General features: G+C 33.8%; 1 protein-coding gene across 1 annotated transcript in view; it reads right to left on the bottom strand.

Annotated features, from left to right (window-relative positions):
* Positions 1 to 2,479, bottom strand: part of LOC149779531 (uncharacterized) — a 40,341-nt gene extending 37,862 nt beyond the window's left edge. Inside the window, exon 1 of the mRNA XM_089938437.1 lies at positions 2,259 to 2,479. Coding sequence (XP_089794563.1) covers positions 2,259 to 2,262 — 4 coding nt within the window. The 5' untranslated portion in view covers positions 2,263 to 2,479. The remainder of the gene's footprint in view (positions 1 to 2,258) is intronic.
* Between the last annotated feature and the right edge of the window lie 16,399 nt (positions 2,480 to 18,878).

Genomic DNA, 18,878 nt, shown 5'->3' on the forward strand with positions numbered 1-18,878 from the left:
TGTTATACTTTCTATTCTCAATTGTTTACGTTTACAGCAACTACAACAATGTCCATGTATTGTATGGTTGTCACGGTGACACCAAAATGCACCTATCGCTGTACAACACCGTTATCAAGACGGCATTCTAACGCGGGTTACTTGCCTACAGTGGCACCAAAGCAATCGATCGGAACATATCGCTCTACCAACACATTTTAATACGGTATACTAAATGAATAACAGAATGCACTGAAAACAAAACTGCCCACTCGAGATATTCATATCATCCTTCCTATTTTCCGATCGCTCATTCAAAATAGAATCGGACGTTGAACTGTAATCTGCTAGTTATAAATATATCAGCTAAACATAGAATCATAACTCCAAAATCTTCATGTATTCCCAGCTGTTTCTCAGTACTAATAAAAATGCCATAAAGGTATTTAAAAGCCGATTATTTTCAATTCCCGTCGAGATATGTATTCAAATTCTTAAACGTTTAATTACCATTCGTAATGATAATTTTCATACCGACAAACCGTCCCAAACGTGATATTCATTTTAATTAGAGGGGTATACCGTTCTAAACATAATTTTAAATTCCTATAGGGACCATAGCTGCCCAAACATATCATGGCTATAGTGACCCCAAGGACCAGAGTATCCAGAACGTAATATTAGATTCGATTCCTATAGGGGCAATCAGAGTCGACAAGAAGGGGTGGAAAACTGGGGGTATATCCCCGGGCCCCGTGCACATAAGGGGGCCCGGGTCGAGCAACACATTTTAATTTTATAAAATAAACATTCTGTTTGAAAAAGAACTAGGAGAGGCCCGGATGTTTCTTACCTCAGGGGCGGTGATCGCCCTCTACTGCCCTGGGGACATTAATATTATACACATAGATTTAAATTGGTGGGGGGTTAACGGGGAGTGGAGAGCTTTTAATGATTTCTATAACTACCTAGGGATTTTTTCTCTGTGAGTAAATAAGTTCCAGTGACCTGCATACAATTTTGTGGGGCCTGAAAGAGCAGCTTAATAGAAGTTATTTTGTGTAGCACATTGCGAACTGTAAAATGAAACTCGATGCACGATGATTTAAAGATCGATTATCTGTTGATTTTTTCAGAAAATCGTACATGCTAAATATTTTCAGGATTGGGAAACATGAACAATATTAGAATAAATTATTCGTCCGTAAAATGTATGCACACAGAAATACATTACATTATAAACTATAATTAATTTTAAAAAATTGTCAGAAGAACAAAATATGTGTAAGGAAATGATTACATGAAACAGCAGTGAGTGTCGCATGGCAAATATATTTGTGTAAAGAAATTCAGATATTTGCTAAGAATGACTTAAGTACGTTGAATATATCTTGATCGAATGAAAAATGAAAGATCTATGGTCATACAGTAAACTTCTGGTATGTGTGATAGTATAGGACTATTAAACGGATGGTCATTTTTGTAATCATTGATAGATGTTATAACATATGACTATAAGATTTATGATCATTATCTTCGGCGTAATAGTGCACTGTTAGATCGTTGTAGTTTTGGTAAGCTTTGGTGCTGTGTTAATGTATGACTATTAGATCGATGGTCATTCAATAATCTTTGGTCGATTTTATAGAATGGGACTATTATATTGATGGTCATATAGTAATCTTGGGTAGATTTTATAGTATAGGACTATCAGATTTATGGTCATTCGGTGATCTTTTGGTATGTGTAATAGTAATCGATGGTCCTATGGTAATCTTTCCGAAAATGTAACTATCTGATCTATAGTGATTCAGTAATCTTTTGTAGATTGAACAGTATAGGGCTATTCAATCGATGGCTACTAGCTAGTCGTTGGTAGCTTGTATAGGATAGGACTATTAGATCGTTGGTCATTCAGTAATCTTTGGTGTCTTGTAAAGCATATTATTATTAGATAGATTGGGGTTCGGTAATTTTCGGTATGTGTGATAGTATAGGACTATTAAATCGATGGCCATTCGGTAATCTTTGGCAGCTTGTATAGCATAAATTTGTTTCTAGCAGTGTCGACATTCGATGTAAGTGGGCATGCTTGTACACACACAAACAAGTAGTAGTACCAACAAGAAAATAACACAGACTTGAAATCAAATAATTTGTTATGAAAAATATGTCATGGTCAATTGCCGGGCTTTTAATTTTTAATGCATGAATATAAACTTATTCCAGAAAGATCGCTATACAAAGAAAAGTCAAAGAGAGCAATATCATCTACTTACCCATTCCAAGTCTCTATCTCCAGTGTTTGCTGAACAATATGGTAGCATGTGATGGAAAGCAACCATCTGAAACACACTTTAAGATATTTTGAACATAAAAGTCAGCTTTCGCGTACGTTTCGACCACATTATGTTTGTAGGCTTAATATTCGATGGAGAAAAGAGCCGTAGTCAGTTCTAGGATTGACAGTGTAGCGCCATTCTATTTGTCAAGTATGAAGTTGTTGTCTACAGATCTTCAGCTATCGATTAAAGACAACGTCACAATGAGGAAGTATATATGCTTGAAATGGTCTAGGGTACAATAAACGTGATTCTCACCCATGCAACAGAGATATCTACTGTTTTTCTAACCTTACTTTTCTTATCTCAGTCTCGTCATCTCAGACCAGTTGTCTCAGTCAAGGTGTCCACGCGCTCAGAAATACAAAAACAATAAAAACAACATATATATATATAACAAAAACATAGTAATTTACGTTCAATCCATCTTTGACAACACACTATACAAAACATTTCAAGAGAGACAAACACACACACACGCACACAAAGTCAAGCTATTTGGTATTATGCTAGTTTGTTCCACACAGCACGGTCATTTTTATCCTATATGCAGGCCTAACTCAGTACATTTTCCGGTCAGCGCCATTAAGTGTAGCTAATGATTTCTAACTAGTTTTAAATACTTCGTGTGAAACAAATTATATACTGTCAGGTACATTTAATGACGCTCACCTTAATATTGTGCTACATATAGGATAAAATCCTCAATGCAGTGTGGAATGAATTATGACAGAAAACACTCATCCATGTACATCGACTATAGACCTATACACTTTGTAGTCTCGGTGAGAGACAAATAATGTAATCCCTTGACGGGAATTGCATTGTCATGGCCCAGAACCCCAGCATAGATTATATTAACCAAGGGATACTCGGGCTATACACATTACTGGCTACAAAAATCCCAACTCTTTCAACATCTATACAAAACTTAATAACAGCCATAAATGTGTTATGTCTAACAGGATTTCTTCTCAATTTGTTAAGAATCTCCATTGTTCTCCAGTTGAATCAAAAATGTACCTACAATCTTTAATGACAAGTAATGCACTTAACAGCGAGTAGGAATTATTCATCCGTCCACACATTAATCCATAAGCAAATTTTACTGTAGCACTGGCCATATTTCCAAGACAGAAAAATACATTTTCAAATAAATCCATGAACTTGAAAGTTTAGCACATGTCCGCTCGGGTCCGTATTTGGAGGGTCTTTTATACATGGGGGTAATTTTACAAACGATATTAATTTCAGCACAAGTATGTCATGAACAGTTTGACCTCATCCAAAAGAAAAGGAAAGTTATATACGATAGTGGCACATATAATTTAGGTACTGATGATATTCAGACTACTGACATACTCCAAGTCAAAGAAAAGAACGCCTAGTATTCAAATACAGCAATTTCTTCACAAACGATTACGTTTGTTTGAAAATGTCCCATTTAACTCAATAATACTGTAACGTGCTCCACCCCGGGGTTAATTTCCCAACGCAAGCTCCCTTATATTTAGAGAATTTCTTCCTGTTTCGATTGTTCGGCAATCCTCAAACTGAGACTTTGAATTGGTTGCAATAGTATAATGTACTGGTAGTACATAGTACGTCGTCTGATAACAGACGAAATCTCTGTAGAAATAATGGTTTCGTATACTAGCTACTTATGCGTGAGGAGATTATTTATCTAAGTATATAAACAACATAAAATCTGAATGAGAAAAATAGAGGATTTATTTTAGTCTTAACATGTCAATAAACACTACAATATAACAGAATTCACATATTCTCTTCCTAGTCAATAAATAAATTAGTATAACAGAACGTACATATACTTATGACCAGCAGTCTCAACAGTTAGTATCAAATAATAATATTGATCAAATGTAATTTACTGTAATACTTTTATAATGTTTATAGGGGTACCATTAAAATCCCAATACAAACGGATTCAAATAAATAGAATTAACAGGCGAAACGGGTGACCATTTCTTTTACGATAAAAATATAAAGTCATACAAATGTACTGAAATAGCGTTATGGAGGCCCTATATCCCTACGTAAGAGTATTCAACACTTTATCTTTGGCTTTGATTTTCCTTAGTACATAAATTTACTATTAAATTTTTATATTGCATAAATGAATGTATATTTTCTAATATTATTATTTCTACTTAGACAATGATAACATTCCCTATCACTTTTGGAAGCCGATAACATATTGTAGTTGTATACGAAAGCGATGCCGGTTGAAGGGAAACTGACGGGTTTGCGCGACACCCATATTTATAACATTCGGTTGCACTACACAGTGTAACACTCCGCCAAAATAGTACATATTGTTAACAAGTATTTAAGACTCAATAAATACTAAATATCGTTAAATCATTGAGATACAAAACAAATATTAAATGCTAATTATATTATTACAATCTTAATCGCAAACGTATGGTCAAACACTAAAATCCTTGTGTCACACGTTTAACAGTAAACATTGGCCTCCAAACAAGTTGGTGGTGCGGGAAAATTAGAACATGCACCATCCTAATGCATTATTTTCTTGTTGAGCATAACTTATTCTACGTAAAAACTAGTTATATCAACTGTTTATTGCTGTTCAATAATGACTGCATATACTGCGTAGTGGAAATCTGAGGTGCCTCCAATACGTAAATTGCCTCCAAAACAAAGATGGCGGACATTGTGAAATACATTGAACGTTGTACATCATATGAATGATACAGAACATTTGTTTTGTAATACATCGAACTTAACATAGTCTCAGAATATCCAATTGTAAATGAAACTAGTATATGTGTGCTTTACAGCATTGAAACAATGTAAACCAATGATATGACACATTGGAGGTGCCTCCAGTACATAAAGTGCCTCCAAAACAAAGATGGCGGACATCGTGAAATACATTGAACGTTGTACATAATTTCAGTCATACAGAACATTTGTTTTGTAATACATCGAACTTAACATAGACTCAGAATATCCATCTGCATATGAAACTAGTATATTTGTATTCATGTAAAATTCGTAACAATACGTTCTATGCCTCAGTGAAACGTTCATGAAAATTGCGGAATGATATTGAAGTTATCATAGTTTAAATGTGTACATATTAATATTTACTGAAGTTAGTGAAGTTAGCTAAGGTGTCAGACCACAAATTAATCAGGATATATTATAGTGTTACCATAGTCAGACTTGCTGTTAACGCCTAGTTTATTGCAAGTGAAACTGATTTAGTGCTTGGGAATTGATAGTGGTTGACTTGAATGCCGAGAAAACAACGCTTGATTGAGAGCTGTTGGTGGTGAAGATTTGGTGCAGGTTATTTTCCGACTATAAAATTAGGCTAAAGAAAATTACCTAGTATGGAGCATTCTGTGGATATCCAAACATTTTATGTTTATTTTCATTTGTAAACAATTTATTCCGTGACTTTCAATCCCATTCTTTCCTCCTTTAGGGTACCTATATGAAAAAGAGTAAAATTCATTAAATATAGGTCATGTAATGTTGAGAGTTATTTTCGAACACGCACACATCACTTGAAATTAAGAAACTGTAGGATGTGGCCTGTGAGTGCCCACGTTTCAGTCACGACACTCATCCTACAAGTTCGTGAGCTTGCCAACAAGTTGTCATTGGAACACACACAGACAGATATATACATACATACATACATACATACATACATACATACATACAGATAGATATATATATATATATAGATAGATAGATAGATAGATAGATAGATAGACAGATAGATAGATAGATAATTCGATTCGTCAAAGTAGCCCAATTGTTTTATTGTAAGGAAAACAAAACTGATATCAGAAAACTGTGAATCGATACTTAATTACTTAATATTTCAGCTTTTATACGAGAAACACAAGAGGCAATGAAACTGGAACCTCTAATTAATAGTTATGTTATCTTGCTGTGGAAAGATGAGAGAAATTTTATGATAGGTTATGTGAGGGCTCATCCGTCAGTCAAGATACTCATACTAAAAATTTCTGAGCTAGCCAGCAAGTTATAATAGGAACATACTCATCTAACAACAAGCACCTGTCATCTTGAATCGTCTAAGCAAAAAAGTATAATTTAACGTTGTGTTGATGCCAAGACAAACTAATGTAAAACATATTGTTGCACAGCGTTAAACTGAGAAATGAAGACCCCTGGACCCGATCCTCTAGTCATAGTTTGAAATAAATTTGGTTCCACACTACGCAACATTATATACACATTCACTGAGCAGAAATGACAAATCCACAGTGCAGCAATCATTTGATCTAGATTGATACATTTTAACAAAATTGCAATATTTTGGACCTAGCTTCAGTAAGCATCGCAATGTTTCCTTAGATTAAAATATTTGTGTAGCCTGAGATATATGCTATAAATAAATATTTGTTCTCTTTATTTAAATAAATATTTGTTCTCTTGATTACATGTCTGAAAGCGAATATAAAGGCCACATTAAGATTTAGTTATATTGCAAAGAAGCTAGAAACCACTTTTCTGGACCATATTGTGGTTTGCTACATAAATGAGTATCTACAGAATGATGCGTAACTATACTGTTTTTTTTTTTAAAAAGGAATTGAATGAGTCTAGAAATCATGCTGCTTGCTTGCAATAAAGCATTATATTATATGCTCATTTGTTTTCTCCGTTAACTTTAGGTTGTCAGAATAGTTTAGCATGTTACGATATTGAACTCGCCCGCACAATTCATAAAGCACTCATAGAGGAACTATTTTCTATTGTAAAGAAACAATGGACGCAGACGCCAGCACGTTTGATTACTTTATTTGTCTGTGGCTATAGTAAACCAACTGTTTCAGCCATTTGTATGCAGAAATGCCAACGTTGACAATGTTGATGAATTCATAGACTCACAAAAGAAACTTTCAACGAAGCAGGCGAATGAACGTGATATCAGAAATGTGCAGCTATGGCTGTACGATAACTGCTTTTTAAACCAAATATGTACACTCACGTAGTAGGCGCATTACGTTTTGGTTGATTAAATTTGTTTCTGAATGAACTTAAGCATATGTTTCGTGGACTGTCACACACAAGCTGTTTTGCTACATTCCGCGTTTGCCTTTTTGATACACTGTTTTGGCTTTAGGCGGGCGACAGACGCCAGATTTCATAAAATTACTGGGTCGCTACAAATAACATGCAAGTGACAAGGCATAAACTTTCTTCTTTAGCTGGTAATAAGATTGGCAAAATATACACTTACAGTTTTACATCCTGAATCCCCTCACATTGTACTTTCTTAGTTCTGCAAATCCGGATTACATGAGCCATGTCATGGGTTCTCAAGCTTCATTACATATTTCGAAATTGTACTGTAATTTTGAATATATTCCAAATGCAATTACATCCTCCTTGCTGCACTCAATATGAAATAAACATTATATTGATTAGTGTCTGTTTGATAATTGCAATTTAAAGAATTAATATTTTTTCAATTAAGATTTCAAACATACAATGACAGAACAGAAACACACCTGCATATGTCAACACGCTGCTACGTCGCCATTGAAATCCAATGTACTTCATGTACAATTGGCACATTTTAATATGGTGCATAATCACGAAATTTCGTACACAAATACCAAAATCTATTCATTCTAGATCACATCAAAACGTTGTTGCAATTCGCTATCATTCAAAATATGATTCCAAATTTCAATTTTTTAGTAGACCAAAACGCCATTTTCTTTCGAAAGTTATGTATTGCGCGCAGCTCAACTTTATCTACGCGGAATTATGTGCGCAATGATAATGTTTTGTTGTGTAATAACGAATATAAGCTTGTGCATTTAGTTTGGAATAAGGTATACATTCAGTTACTTTGTTTCGTGTAGCATATTTTTGTTTACATAATTAAGCCTTAGGTAGAATAATAAAATAAACATATAATGAAACGATTACTGCATTTGTATAGTAAAATTCGAACTCTTTTTGTCGGATGAATATACTGCACTCCCAAGGTCGTGCATTATTTCCATCCGAAAAACTCGTTCATAATTTCCCATGCAAATGCAGTAACCTATAATTATTATACTTTGTCTAATATGGGCTTTTTCTGGTTGCGTGGTAAGGGTCAATAAAAGATACATACATACATACATACATACATACATACATACATACATACATACATACATACATACATACATACATACATACATGCATGCATGCATGCATGCATGCATGCATGCATGCATGAATGCATGCATGCATACATACATACATACATACACACATACATACATAATGTACGAAACAAAACTTTTAAACACTGGACAATTGAATAAAGAAAGATGTATACGGGGTCTCCCGAATTTAGATCGCGGTGATATTTATTGGCTCGGGTAAACTCCAGGAAAGGGTGCCTGTTTCGTTAAAGAAACGACAACAGCAACAGCATAAAACGTCCATTTGCAATTACTGTGTAATTACTGTGCCTCGTATAATTCATCACCCGAAGAGTTCATTACGTAAGCTTTTGCGAAAACATCAGAAAATAATTTTCGATAAAATAGTCTCTATATGCAGGAAATCGAGTTCGTTATCGTTAAGTTTATTTGACCATAACTCAAAATAACAAAACCTAAACCTGACAATATTTCATTCTCATAACTCGAAAGAGCTTATACTTCGAAGCTAATATTTAATATTTTTGGAACGTTAATATTTATATCAGACGTGTAACGACTTACAAAAATAGAAACTGCTTGACGTCCATCAGCTATTATGAGATTTACGGTTTGATTATTGGATATGAAATATGATTTATCATCTAAACATACAAGTTAATGAACTTTTGGATGATGACATTTTAGTGGACAAATGTTGTATGCATTTAATTCAGCTCACATATGTATTTCAACTGCCTTTATATACTGCATCAATTGCGCATTATATTATATGATATACGTCTTATTGTTCTTAAGTCGATGTGTTACTGTATGGACTGTGCATGTTCACCTAATCCATTACTGATAACTATACACGTTGACTATGGAATGACCACGTGCTGAATAGGCTCAAATCAACCGTTAATAACGTCGGTAAATGCCTATCAGAACTACGTTTTGCTTATTATTTTGTTTGTTTGTTGTTTTGAAGAAATGTTGTAGCCCACTGAACACTACAAGTATCGTGATCTCTACTTGTGTTCAGTACATTATGGAATAGGTAGATTGCATTGTAATTCTATATTATATTGATTTATGAATCATTTCCATGGCTAAATACTAATAACTGATTTTCGTAGTTATTGATGTAATGAGTTAATTCGTTGTTTCTTGGAAGATGTGTTCCTTTCAGGAACGAAACAGTAAAAGTTTTAAATTACTATATGTAACACTTTTTCCACAGTGTAGGGTATACATACCACCCAATTGTGATTCCTGCTGTGTGTTTCTCAATATTTGTTAAAATATATTTGTTATTTTTATTTTTCCGCACACGCTAAATTCTGTAAAATCATAGATAAACCTTTTTAATCAAGCGTTGTTTATCATATATCATTCATTTTAAGATACTTCGACAAAAAATAAACACTTTTTATTCTGTGCTATGAGAGAGATCTTTGAGAAAATTTGCATTTGTTGAGAGATATCCCGTCATAGAAATACGTTACTTCCGAGAGTGAATTCGGAAAACGGTGTTACATTTTACTGAGCATAACGTGCAATAATTTTGGCTGATCTGCGAGCAAAGACAAGAACTCTAGCACTGCCGATCCAATTATGCTTTATTAAATCAAAACAACACTTAAAACCAATTACGAAAACAAAGATGCAACTATTCTTCTTCATGCTAATAGTTACATACTGCTTAACAACTTCATATCTTTGTGTACATGATTCACCATTTATCCCAAAACTATGCAAAGCATATGAGTTGCGTTAGCAGACCAATATTTCTGAATGATCTACTAGAAACAAAATTTCAAATTAGCGAACAGAATCCAAAAAAATTAAAACCAGGTTTGTAACTTTTAAGGACGAAAACTTCATTTTTGAAAACAATTATCTCAAGGCATTAATTAGACACTGAAAATCTTTAATAAATAATTGCAATATTGTAAATATTAATAATGACACAAGTAATAAAGAATCCTTTCCTATCGTTAATCAGTTACGTTTTTGTTAAGATATTAATTTCTATCAAATGTTAAACAATCAGGGACACATTCGCTATCACAAGATCTTTTATTTGAGATCGGAGTTGTTGATAATATGTTATTTCCACCAACACAGTTGCGAATTCAACCATGCTGACTATTTGATCATCAATGGCAAAGGAATACAGTTTAATAATCATATTGAGGCTACTTTGTGCCGCTGCAAGCAGTTCTGAAGAAATACGTATAACATGCTGAATTTGTTCTAGTATTTACGGTTATTGATGACGGTTTGTCAAGCATTATAATAAATGACGTATAAGATCACCACAGTTACCACACCACGCACAAGAGTTTTTAAACATTTACCTGTTTATATTGGAAAAAGAAAAGTCACAGTTAGTAATCATAAGGGTCGCCGAAACTCTCAGCTGTTAACACACAATATGAGTAAACGTACATGTGACCTACGGATGATTTCGAAGGAAGCATTTGCAAATTTGTCATGATAACGAGAAGTGTTATTGATTGGCGAATATGCAGACACTGTTTGGTCGCTGACCATGTTATTTAATAGATATCATCACTTCTTATAGAAAATAATGGGTTTCATTTGATCCATGAATACGTGTAGCCTTAGTAAGTACTGCCATTATTATTTATAGCTCACTGAGGATGCGCAGGATAAGTACAGTATAGTACTCCCGTACCAATGGCAATATGCAGTTTAGAATCGGAATTTATACAAATATTCAACGATTTTTTTGTCACTGATGATAATTTAACCAAATAGATCTCTTTAGCTGCAAATAATTATCTTTTTTGCATAAATTGTAGTCTCAAGACGAGTTAGAGTTTTACAAAAGGTTTCAAGTTCAAAAACATTCAACACGTTTCCAACAGTCTTCCAACATTCAATGGTTTTCCACTTAAATTCCTTCTGTAACGTATTGAAGGCCCTGGATAATTCGAATCAGAATCCAGCACGACAGTGCACAAGCAACGAGTCAACAGAACGTCTGAACCGAAATTCCTTGGCTATGTACAGAAGCATGTAACAGTCAGGTTTAAGAATCACTACATCAAGACATGGTTGTTTACTTTAATTTTAGATTTAAGTTACTTCCATAATTTATTTAGTATTTATTTTTTAATTAATTTTATTTCATTAACAATTTAGCTAGTTAACGAATTTTAAGATTCGTATTGTTATTACTGTCATTTTAGAACTTAAATGTAGAACATTAATATTACGAACTTTTCTAACGTGAGCAAATTCTTTACTTCCATATTTCATCTGTGATCCTATTTCGCGAGTTTGACATATTGATATATTCGACATTTAGTTCCTGTCCTCTGAGAAGATTTCTTTGCAGCTTCCAGTTGTGTGAATTAAACAGAGTTATCAATGACAAAGATTTACATTGTAGTTGTAAAACTTTGTTTGGGTGATCATTATAGACATTTGTCGCCACAAATCGCCTCTTCTATAATTTGTTCGAGGTCATTGAATGAATTGATTTTCTCTACACATGTCAAGCTTTTACTAATATGTTTGCTGTCATTGAATGAGCCAATTTTCTCTTCATATACTACCATTTTACCAGTACAGATTTTGTGACAATTGGATGAAAAAAATATTATAATCAATTCTACAGATGTATGTGCAGCCATTGAATGTATATAGTTCTCTTCAAATATTGCACTTTCGTGGACTAAAATTCTCAGTCTGATGAACTTATATCACTTCGTCGGCTAACATAATTTTCCTCCAGACACCACATCAAATATTTCAATGCAGTACTCATTCAGGTGTCCGTCCAAGGGACAAAACTCTATTCTGCATCAGAAATGCTTGCATAAGAAGTTGCCTACCCTGATTTAGTAGAGGTATACCAGCTCCATTTAATATTATCTACAAGAATTCCAAGTGATAAAGTCGTTTCCCCCACGATTACACGATATTGTAAATTACAGGAATAAAGAGTATATCCTCAATAGTATCCCACCTATCCAGATATTCATTAAGGAATGATAAACCGGGTATGACTCAAGTCACACAAGTTGCATCGTGAGTAATGATCCATTTTGATTGCATAAGGTGTCTTTTAAATGACACCTGGGGTTGCATAATTAAAACGTGAAAGATAAATAAACTATATATCAGTCCAAAATGATTACACACATATTCGTGAAACTAATCGGATTGAATTGATTTGCTAGCACCACCAGTGATACTATTGATATAGCACCAACAATAATTCCTATTTGAGTATCTATGAGGGAGATTCTTGTGCTGCAGAACGCCTGCAAATAGCGTAGACAAGCAAGCGTACACGTTAGAATTCCGCGATCAAAAATTTTCTCTTTTGTGATTTCACTTTAGACTTTTTGTTTCGCTTTGATTATCTTTTTTGAGAAAACAGTAAAAACCCATTATAGTTCTTGTATTAGTAACATAATCGCGTAGTATAAATGCACAACAGGCAGACACTCTCTAGATTTATCACGTATTGCCGCAATATACTCCCGCTCTTCTGACCAATTAACCAATTTTACCAGAACAACTGTGCTACAGTGATAGCCATATGTCTACAGGAAGATTATTTAAGCTCTCGTCAACGCTAAGCTCTTGAAGACTAGAATTGCGGCTGTCATTGAAAAATATACTGGTTGCATCAATGTCTGGTATATTCAATGATCGTTCTTGGTTTGACCCAATACCTGTTGCGCAAACAAGTGCGTCCTTGTTGAATAAATGTCGGGATCTGTATTTTCTCAGTATTTGTACCCGTTGATGCAGTCAAAGATTTAGCTTTTTATCAACATGGTGCAATGATTCAAAGATGTCTTCGACTTGGTATTGGTAAATCAGGAGATCCCTAAGGTTAATTTCTATGTGGTCTTTAACAAAATTGTAACATGGGGTATACCATGGTCTGGTAATGTAACAGTTTGAAGCTGATATATTTCTACATGTAAAACAAACACAATTATTATCGATGTTTGGTAGATCATCAGTGACTTTGCGGTAGACTCCACGGGTCACAATCCATTACGTGCATAATGAGAAATCTAATCTTAAACACAAACACCAAATACGGCTAAATGTCAATCGTCTGTGATATTTAACGTATATATCTCTAGTATTCGCCTTAAGTGATCTTAAATGAGCTTGCTTCCGGCAAAGGTTTAGGTTACTTGTTATTGTTATCTCAACTGAAAATCAAGTCCTTTGATTCCTAGATACTGTCTTCAATATTACCCGATAGTATTGGTGAAAGTAATATAACACAAAGAGACCCCCATGTGATAGCAATCGTGGACATTATAAAGAAATAATATCGGGATTTGTCATCAGCTAATTGACTACCACTATTATGAAACCAATGGAATTTAATATCTGATAGATCAGATTTGTAAATAGGTGCTCGATTTTGTCGATAAAACCATGTTGCATGCGTTGCCAATTTAACGCCGCCAACTTTGAAATCCACTTATTATTTTGTATAAGAATCATAATCATTGACGGGCTCTCGAACCAGCTGAGTTCGATTCTATTCATGATAAGATCTCCACTCATTTCACCACCAGTCTCTATAACCTTTGATTCCGTACTTTTGTCGACATAGTCCTTGAAATCCACAAAGAAAACACATGAGTATTTGATTCATCCGATTTTACTAATCACGGCCAGATTAGTGGATGCCTGATACAATATATTGAATCCACCAAGTTAGACGTATTTATTGAAACAGATTGATCTTGAAAAATCACTAGGGTCGACATCACCAAGAACACAATTGGTAAATTCAGGTAAATCCACTTTGGTAGATAACCTGCGATAATCCATATCAGCCGTAAATCCACTTTGGTCGATAATCTGCGATAATCCACATACGTCTGGTTCAGTATCGTCCATAAATAGACATGTTGTAAAATATTAAACGTACTTAAATGTAAACTCAATACATATTTGCGAGTTGGTGGACACTGAAGTGCACGCAACGGTTAAAAAAACAAGACAATCACATACTGGCCGATCCATCCGACTTTTCAAAAGTATAATTCAGTAAAACACAAGATGGTCCAATGAGCAATAATAAATCGGACATAACGTACGTAAATCTTGTTGGGAAATTTGTAAAACAGTGTCGATGGTTTGCTGTCAGTCAATATACAACCACAATTCATGACATGCACCGTGTTCTTTAATTGTTTGTATATTAGGAAATATTTTGCAATTGATACAAAATCTTCTGTGTCTAATTCGTATATGCCATATACAACGTATAAAAGCTGGTTAAAACTAGTATAAATGTTCTTTTTAGTAAGGAACAACACATATATTCAAAATATAACTCCCTTACAAAAGAAATAATGAAGACTGTTACATGACGACAAAATTTGTATATAAGCTAGTTGCCACGTCTTAAGTAAGATCAAGTATTATTCAACTCAAGTAAAAAGTACTAAACTCGATGAACTTGATGAGGTTTAAAACAAATAAAATAATGTAACTGACTTGAGTGTAAATTGTCAACAACATAATACATAGTTATATTTTGCCCATGAGTAGACTATACTTTCAGATAATTTAAACACGTTTTCTTGGATCTGAGTTCAAGATGTTAGTGTTCCCCTTGAAAATTATATGTTCTACATGATTTCTGATAGGTTGGCTGCTAAACTTTAGACAAACAGACCTTATCTTGTTTGCATATTTTCAGAAAATGGTTATCGCAACATAGGTCACGTGGGGAGGTGTATATGGTTGTGTATGTCAGAATAATTTATATATACTTTAACATTAGTATAGTAAAATTAGACTTTTAGTTGTAATTCAGTTTTAATTTGAGAGGATTTATTTATTCACTGGAATTAATAAATGCTCATTGACTTTAACAGATTTTTGGAAATATTCTGAATTCAGTCAATGACATTCTGGATTACATCATTGTAACACATTAAGGATCCTTTCAAATTAGCACATTCAAGGTTACTGGCGCATCAGCACATTTAAGATTTATTTTGAACACAACATAAACGTATTAGGAACACTTTACACTTTTTGACATCGGATAAAGTTTTTAAAACTATTTGGGATTTATTTCACAACACTATCAGTTCCTTTTAAATGTTCACTTTATACTCAAGGAAAATAAATTGTTTTTTGGTGAAATTTACAAAACGTATTGGTTTTCGTTGAACGTTTACTTAGGTTCAAATCATCGAATCGTGACATAACAGAGACTTGAATAGTTTTATTTAAACTAGAATTACCTCTGACATTTAACTAAGGGAATGGGAATTATGTGTTCAATGTATATAAGTGGAGTAAGAAATAATGAAGCATGTGATGCAGTTCTGACTGACAGATTTTATATTTTTGGTTGAAAATGATAATAAGATAATTCCTGCTGTAGATAATGTTTTTTCTTTGCAAGTAAAGTTCAAAAGTATTTGTCACTAAATAAGGGGTTGTTCCGTTTGTCTATCCGTTGAAACTCATTGAAGTCAAGGCGAACATTAAGAAAAATTTTAATCACTGCTTCTCCTGAATGAAAAGTCATATCAACAGTTCTGTTTTGATTAAATATTCCCAATGATTTCTAGTTTGTCCTAAATGAAAATGATGCCTATTTGAAATCTAAAAGGTTTTAAATCATAATAGTGGAGGTATGATGTTTAAAATCTTATATTCAATATGGCCACCTCATTGGACACATGGACAATCTTATAATACTTACCCTATTTAAATGGTCATATCAACGTAGAGGTTTGACTGAAAGATATCTTATGAAGACTAATTCATTACTCAATCTATAAAATATTGTTATTGCTACTTCTACCATGTACGTCATTTACACACGAGGTTTTCACCAACAACAAAAAAACGCGCAAAAAATCTTATGATGTCTAGGTAGTGCTAGACAGAAATGGTGCTGATGTGTTATCGACTAAATCCGTCACATCGGCGACTTTGAAAAGCTTGTTATTGCTACTCCTCCTGAATGGAATATCATATCTTGAAAATATTGTTATCTTTACTACTCTCCCATTGGATGGCTATATCAATACGGGCCTTAACCCAATATACGCCTTATGATACCATTTTGGTTCTGACTGAAAATGATGCAGATAGTAAATCCACGATGGCTGCCTCGACGACTGTCTTCAAATCTTAATATTCTTACGCCATTTGAATGGATGATCATTATGACACGGGGCTTTCGCAATGTTCTAAATGAAAATAGAACAAGTCCTACATGGCTGCTGCAACCACTTCTTTAAAATCTTCTTCACGCTACTCCACTGAATGGGTGGTCATGATAACATGGGGTTTTCATCAAAATATTTATACTGATGTCAACTTTGTTCAAAATAACAATGGTGGCAATCTGACATACAATATGTGCATCACAGCAGATAATTTGAAAATCTTGCTATCGTTGAAGAATATAATTGCTGGTTTAAACACTCAACAATCGCAAGGAAGAAATGGTCATATGTTGAAATTATGTGATTTCTTTCCACCCAGTAAAGCATCATTCCCGTTGAGGGACTATTGCTTAATTCAATTGTGTTCCATACATGTTCTTCAGTTCGGCAGTTAAAACAATCATGTGCTAGTTTTAGTTATAAGTGTTCCAAAGTCAAGTCTCTAAAACGATTACAATTTTGACAGCAAAATGCTGTCTCTTTATTCTCACTTACAAATTACATAAGCTCTCAAGGGATTCCTTTTAATGAAATTTTACTTTTTGTTATCAACCAACTGTGGTGCCGAACGCATACATGCTCTTTTTTATCTTCACCCATTTTAGATTGGTTTGCATTCTTCCAAGTAATCAGTACCGAGTGTCGTTTATTTGTAGTCTCGAAACGAGACAAGGAGACACAAGCATTCCGATAGAGTAGCGCTGATTGATTTAGAATTTATGTACCGTGAGTAGAAGATCGTTGTGGGTCAGGTATTTTACACACTAACGAAATACAGGCCACGTTGTGTTTATTGTTTGTTGACGATGTTGAAAATATGACCAAAACCGTAATACAACTTTCAAAACAAGTCAACAACATACAGTCAGTTTAGTATAATACAGGCATGAGTTTGCATAAAAACAAACCAGAAATCATTGTTTTTCATAATAATGATACACAACGAAATCAAAAACGAAGCAAAGACTTGCCAAAGGGTGATTATAAATACCATTAAGATTTTTTTAAAAATATTCTTTTTTGCAATTAAAACTGACACAAATGGCAGCCAAAACTTTAAAACTATAGTTATGAGCAGGAAAGAATCTTTACTTGAGATAAATGTATTACCTGGAAGAAACATATTGTTCAGATTTATAGCAATAAAAACACAAAATATTATACCAATTTTGAACAAACAAAAATGTATTATCATCTTCGGATAAAGGAAATCTAGCTCAAAGAAAAACATTTCGGGAACCACAATCTCATCCCCCAATCCACTCCCACCAACCCCCGAATGAAATGGTCAGTACCTTGTATTAGATAGGGTTGCTATGTGTATGTTAAATGTTGTATGAGCTGCAATCTAAACACTTTAACAAAAGTCGGGTGAACTAGCTTTCATTATAGCTGATACCCTGCGAAAGACATTGGGATAAGAACTTGTTGATAAAAATAGGAAGTTTTGACACTAAGGGCTTCAGCTTGCTAGAAATACTTTGGGTATAATAGGCAGGGAAACCTTGAGTGGGATGCCAACACCCAAGCTAGGTATATATCTGAGATGACAGCGAACATAAAGAACAATAACGCAACAAAAGAGAAAATATGCAGTGGTCTTGAGAAATGAAGCGAAGTTCAAGCACAAATCACCATCTCTCTCGAAAATCGTAGGATCATTCTCATTCTTACAAAGGTATATATATATATATATATATATATATATATATATATACGAAACACTTTAGCATATGCTCGTAAAACTAAAACAATGATATTTTGTTTATCTTTTGCACTTCGAAATATTTCAAAAGTTGGATTTGGCTAGAATATTGTTTAGAACATTCCATTTTGACCATCACATTGACACGTGTTAGACATGTGATTGAAGGTTCATAAATATAATTTTATTTGTAATATTCAAAACAAATTTGTCACAAATACACCTACTTTTCAAACAACTTATTTTTGAATAATATTGGCCTGAAAAAAATGAAAACATGTTAACATCATTAATTTTGTACCAAGAAGACTTGGGAATCTCTGTACATTCCATACAAATGGACACTCCAGAAGTAACCGTACCGTGAAAAGTGTACCGTGGTACGTTCCACCGCCATCCCCCACCTTCTTGACTGTTGCAAAATAATATTTATTGATATCAATCTATTTAAGGATAG

The sequence above is a fragment of the Sinohyriopsis cumingii genome, chromosome 17 (assembly GCF_028554795.1).
Source record: "Sinohyriopsis cumingii isolate HCF-2022 chromosome 17, ASM2855479v2, whole genome shotgun sequence".
NCBI lineage: Eukaryota > Metazoa > Mollusca > Bivalvia > Unionida > Unionidae > Sinohyriopsis > Sinohyriopsis cumingii.